This window comes from Acanthisitta chloris, unplaced genomic scaffold (genome assembly GCF_000695815.1).
Source record: "Acanthisitta chloris isolate BGI_N310 unplaced genomic scaffold, ASM69581v1 scaffold15278, whole genome shotgun sequence".
In the NCBI taxonomy this organism is placed as follows: Eukaryota; Metazoa; Chordata; class Aves; order Passeriformes; family Acanthisittidae; genus Acanthisitta; species Acanthisitta chloris.
Window position 1 is genome coordinate 1 of NW_008687693.1, and position 5,732 is coordinate 5,732.

Sequence of the window (5,732 nt, forward strand, 5' to 3'; positions counted from 1 at the left end):
CGCCCGCGTCCCGTGTGAAGGTGAACGGAGCAGAGGCCTGCGCAGGGCATTAATTAATTAATTAATTAAATAGCATTAACGCTGCTGCGCGGGTCTGCGCCGGGAGCCTGGCTTGGGGCGCAAGGTGATTTACTCATTGCCGCAGGTTTCAGGGTTTTTTTACAGTGGCATATATGTTGCCCATAGCAAAAGAGCTGCAGTTAATTTATTTTTTTTTTAGCAGACACGTTGTTATTTCTTCCTTGCGCAGAACCCTGAGGGCTGTGATGATTCCTCTGTGTCCCAAGGCTCTGGTGGTTAGCACAGAAATAAAATGAGAGGTTTTGCTGTGGGGGCTGCCGCAGTGCTCGATAGCAACGTCAGTGTGCTGCAGAAAAGCGCAACAAAGGATTTAAAGCAATGACTTTCGCCGTCTGCCCTTGCTCAGTGGTGCTGGGCCTGGTTCCATAGCTGGTTCCTCAGCTCCGTCACTGTGCACCGACAGAGCTCAGAGCTCAGACACGTGAAATGTATAAGCTCGTGGGCAAAAATGTTGGTGTTACCGCTTAACACACCGAGGAGATTTCACTGTTACTGAAACAATGATTTATTTTAGGTTTCCAGAAATACCTTGGGTGCAGCATTCGTTGCTACAAGAAACCTCCATGCCTCCAAAGCTTGCTTTCAGAAAACTGGTGAGTCTGAGAAATGTCTCGCCTGTGGTTTAATAGCTTGATCTGTGAGACAAAAGGGAATGTGAATGTGGTATGTGTGAGTTGACAGAACTCAAGGACGTTTTTGTAATGATAGTCTGTATCAGTGAGCTGTAACAGTGAGCTGTTGCACAGTCACGACCTGCAAACTGCGCTTTAATAACTTCAGCATGAGCCCGGAGCAGGGAGAGGCCATGTGTCAGCTGGCTTGCACTGCTTACCTGCTTCCTGAGGGTTTGATTCAGTCTTCACCTCCTGTGGAATTACTTGAAAGAATTGCCACAAATCCAAGTTTCCTTCCTTTTCAAGTCCCCTTGAAATTTCCTGCTTGTGTCGATGTGGAGGGACAGGTGACTTTCCCAAGCCTGCCTGGGTTTGACCTTGTGTCCTTGAGCATGGCTCTTGCTGCCACCATTTTGGTGCTTAGAGAAGACATGGGCACTGTGTAGCTATGATTTTAGCAGTAGTACATTTTTGAAGTGGTTTATATTATTGGGAAGTAACAGTTTCACAGCATTATTGTTTCTTAGCTGTGGAAGTAAAGGGTGATTGGAGGTACACAGCCAAACAAATTTGAGGAAGATGGGGAACATGTATTTTTACAGTTCATATTGAACGTCTTGCTCCTTAAATGTATGGAGTTCTTTTAGATATGTTTGGATTTTGGATTACAAATCAATTGGCAGCGGCAGCGTCATTTGGTGCATGCAGGTTAAAAGAACTGCACTACAAGAAGAGTGAGCATGCCTGTTCTCTCTGAGCTAAGGCTAATTAATTAATCTAATTGCTTCCTAGGGAGAGATTGCTAGTAGTGTAGAATGTGCTGAAAGGAATTGATTAATTAATGACCACTTGTGTTTTGTTTGAGGCTGTAACGGTGGCTTGAAGCTGCTTTTATTAGCTGGGAATACCATTTGTCTTAGGCACTCAAAGTGAAGGCCTTGCTTGCTGGACTTGAGAAGTCCAAGTACACTTGAGAAGGGGCATCTTGGCCTGTGAATTCAAGGCAAGCTCACTGAGCTCACAGTTAGCCTCCATGTGCTAAATCTGGTTTTAAATGCCTCTTTCCAGGTACTGCTGAAGTATCCTCTATTCTTGAGGAGCGTATTTTGGGAGCTGACACCTCTGCTGAGTTGGAGGAGACAGGCCGTGTGCTCTCAATCGGTGATGGGATTGCCCGTGTGTATGGGCTGAGGAATGTCCAGGCTGAGGAGATGGTGGAATTCTCTTCTGGACTGAAGGTAAGCTGTCTCTAAAACAGTCTGTTTAGCACAGTGATATAAAAAAAGGCTTTTTAAGGAGAGTGTGAGACTATGCTTGGAGATGCCCATATGGACATTGTACCATCTTCATTGTAGCTTTAATACATAGTAACTAGTGGAAGTAATTACTAAAAATTACTTTTTTTCTTAATTTGTAATGTTTCTCTTTCAGTTACAGTGTCTGGTACTCAGCCAACATTTGAGCTTTTTTTTTGTCTTCTTCTGGGATGTACAAGGACTAATCTGGTGTTGGATGTTGTTTTCTTCATTTTCAGGGTGGCTTTCCTGTTTACTGTTGAGTAATAGCCTCCCTGCTCCAATATGATGTAAAGCATGCTGGCTGCTTGTAGTTCTAAGAGTGGGATGGAGTTAAAAAGCTGCCTTGAGTGTTCTGAGAGTACTGCAAGAGCTCTTCCAGCATTTTTCATGAGCTGCCTTACCTTGGGAGCAGAAGAAGCCAGTGCTTTTCCTTTGTTCAGCTCCTCAGCAAGAGAGAAATGCTGTACTTGAACCCTGCTTATCCTTTCTGCTCCTTTTAGAGAGATAAGTGCTAGACTGATGTAGTATAATTATGTGGTAATTTGAAAGCTTAGGAGACTCTTTTAACCACTGCGGAAGAAAATCCATGCTTTGTACATAAAAGCAGAACATTGACTATTGTTGCAAATGACATTGAGGTAGATTATGTTGGATTTTGTACACAGTAGAATAGTCTGTGATGTTACTGAACTGTTCCAGTTTTCCTAAGGGTCTGTATGGGTTTTCTCAGGATAATGTGGTCTTTGTCCTAGGGTATGTCCTTGAATTTGGAGCCAGACAATGTTGGTGTTGTCGTATTTGGTAATGACAGACTGATCAAGGAGGGGGATGTTGTGAAGAGGACTGGTGCCATTGTGGATGTTCCAGTTGGGGAAGAGCTGCTGGGCCGTGTTGTAGATGCTCTCGGCAATCCAATTGATGGGAAGGTAAGTGTAGCTAGATGTTTGCTAGCTCTGCTTGTACCTGTGATAGAGACTGCAACAGTCTTTTCCTCTCTTTTAAGGGCCCTGTTGGATCTAAGATACGTAGGAGAGTTGGCTTGAAGGCCCCTGGGATCATTCCCAGAATCTCTGTGCGTGAGCCTATGCAGACTGGGATTAAGGCTGTGGACAGCTTGGTGCCCATTGGTCGTGGCCAGCGTGAGCTGATCATCGGTGACAGGCAGACTGGGTAAGTTAAATGCACAAGCCTTGAATGTGCCCTTAAACGGAGACCAGAGTGCAGCAGGCACCAATGTGCAGAGCTGAGCACAGGACGGGGCAGTTGGTGGAGAGTCCAGGCAGCTCAACTTAGCAGCCTCTGTGTTCCACAGGAAAACTTCCATTGCAATTGACACAATAATCAACCAGAAGCGATTCAATGAAGGAACGGATGAGAAGAAGAAGCTGTACTGTATATATGTTGCAATTGGCCAGAAGAGGTCGACTGTAGCTCAGCTGGTGAAGAGGCTTACTGATGCAGGTACAGATTTTTGAAGGTGGTTCAGCCTGGCACCCAGTGACATCCTGTTCTCATTATAATGCTGAATGCTGCTGTGACCTCTCCTGGCTGCAAGCATAGACAGAGTTCATATTAAATGACTGAGTTACTTGCTTCTGTAGGCAAGAAATCTTTATAGGTGTCTGGGGAAAATACCATTTTTGCTACATGTTATTAGAAGACCATTTTGAGGTCCCCAGACTGCTGAATTGCTTCTGGAAAACTCAGCCTGTGGTAGTTTTTTTTTAAAAACAGAGTTTTAAAACAGAGTTGAGAGCTTCCTCTTGACAGCCAGGCAGGCCTGATGACAAGATCTGGCTTACAAGTATTTATGGATTTGGCATTCACTTCGTGTGTATGCAAGTCTGTGTGAATGACAGCTGCAAATTTAGTGCCAAGCCTTTACGGCCCAAACACAAGGGGTTAAGTGATAGCATCTCTTCAGAATCAGTGGTCTCTAACAGCTTGCAAGAGGTTGGGCACCTGTGATTTTGCCTGCTGGTCAAGCAGAGTCACACCTGTCATGAAACAAATGCCACACTTTAAGGACAATAATTTGTTTGAGACTGTAAAATAAAAGGTAATACTGCCTTGCAGCAGTAAGAAAACCACAGACTTTCAGGCTGAATTGCTTCTAGAACAAAAGTGTGTCTCAGCGAAAGCTTAAACTTCATTTTAAATATGAAAGAAGCCTGCAGGTATTCGATGATAGCTGCCACAGACTTGGTTTTGAGACTTGCAGAGTGATCTGAGCTAACACGTGTTAAGCTGGGACAGTGGGCTGATCTGTAGCAATGCAGTGGTGCTGCCTGGGCTTGCTTCAGCACTTGTACTTGACATGTGTGTTCTGTTAGCTGATTTTGGGTGTGATGAGGTGATGCACTCAGCGGTGTATGTCTCTGATTCTTTCTAGATGCCATGAAGTACACTATTGTGGTGTCAGCCACAGCATCTGATGCAGCACCCCTTCAGTATCTGGCTCCCTATTCAGGCTGCTCCATGGGGGAATTCTTCAGAGACAACGGGAAGCACGCGTTAATCATCTATGATGATTTGTCCAAACAGGTCAGGAAATGTTTGTAGGTCTGGTGGTCTCGCCTTGGTGTTTGTAGCTGTAAGATCACCTCAGGTTTAGAAATCCCAAATGTTACATGAGCTGCTGAAGTCATAAAACTCTTTACACCATGCAGGCTGTTGCCTACCGCCAGATGTCTCTGCTGCTGCGTCGTCCACCTGGTCGTGAAGCCTACCCAGGTGATGTGTTCTACCTGCACTCTCGTCTGCTGGAGAGAGCAGCCAAAATGAATGACTCCTTTGGAGGTGGCTCTTTGACTGCCTTGCCTGTCATTGAGACTCAGGCTGGTGATGTGTCTGCTTACATTCCAACCAATGTCATCTCTATCACCGATGGACAGGTGAGTCTCCTTCACATCCCAGTACGCCTGTGTAACTTACTGGCCAGTTTCTGAGGAGGCTTCCAGGCTTATGAACAAGATAGTAAACCAGTTCTCTCCTACAGATTTTCTTGGAAACTGAGTTGTTCTACAAAGGTATCCGTCCAGCCATCAATGTTGGTCTCTCTGTATCCCGTGTAGGCTCTGCTGCTCAGACCAGGGCTATGAAGCAGGTAAGCTTGAAACTGCTGTTCCTCCTTGTGCTGGAGTTGAGCAGTGTGTAGGCCTTCAACTCATTTCACTCTAAAGAGCTGTGAACAGAGAGAGAATAGAGCTTTGGATTCTTTAATGTTCTGAAGTTACAAAAGAGCAAACCTTGGCGATCTCTTTGATACCTCCATTGCCTACTGAGAGAGGTGGGGGAAAAAGGAAAATCGTTTCCTGCATAAAGATGTATGAATGCTGAACTGGGTATTGATCTAACTAGAAGTAAAAAAATGTTGTTTTAACCCCAGGCTTATAGTCCATCTATGGAATTAGAGAGGTTTAATATAACTCTTTATCGTTTAGGGGAGAAATAGCATACTTTTGTTAAAAGGTGGGAATTTTAGAAATGTGTATTATCTGTCCATCTGTAGATTCACTTGTCTGGTACACAAGGCAAAGCTGCCTGGTGACCACTGTCAGCTGCATACTTCCAGGCACACTTAAATGTGATCAAACTCAGTCTGACTGCAGTACCCTGTGTTGCAGGTGGCAGGTACCATGAAGCTGGAGTTAGCTCAGTACCGGGAGGTGGCTGCCTTTGCCCAGTTTGGCTCTGACCTGGATGCTGCCACGCAGGAGCTGCCGAACCGCGGTGTGCG

At 45.1% G+C, this 5,732-nt stretch overlaps 1 protein-coding gene across 1 annotated transcript in view; it reads left to right on the forward strand.

Annotated features, from left to right (window-relative positions):
- Positions 1–106: 106 nt before the first annotated feature.
- Positions 107–5,732, forward strand: part of LOC103807964 (ATP synthase subunit alpha, mitochondrial-like) — a gene marked incomplete at its 5' end in the record, with an annotated part of 6,904 nt that continues 1,278 nt past the window's right edge. The window contains 10 exons of the mRNA XM_009080715.1: positions 107–156; positions 595–674; positions 1,764–1,933; positions 2,746–2,919; positions 2,997–3,163; positions 3,306–3,454; positions 4,386–4,537; positions 4,663–4,887; positions 4,992–5,099; positions 5,620–5,730. Of these exons, the coding sequence (XP_009078963.1) occupies positions 107–156; positions 595–674; positions 1,764–1,933; positions 2,746–2,919; positions 2,997–3,163; positions 3,306–3,454; positions 4,386–4,537; positions 4,663–4,887; positions 4,992–5,099; positions 5,620–5,730 (1,386 nt within the window). The remainder of the gene's footprint in view (positions 157–594; positions 675–1,763; positions 1,934–2,745; positions 2,920–2,996; positions 3,164–3,305; positions 3,455–4,385; positions 4,538–4,662; positions 4,888–4,991; positions 5,100–5,619; positions 5,731–5,732) is intronic.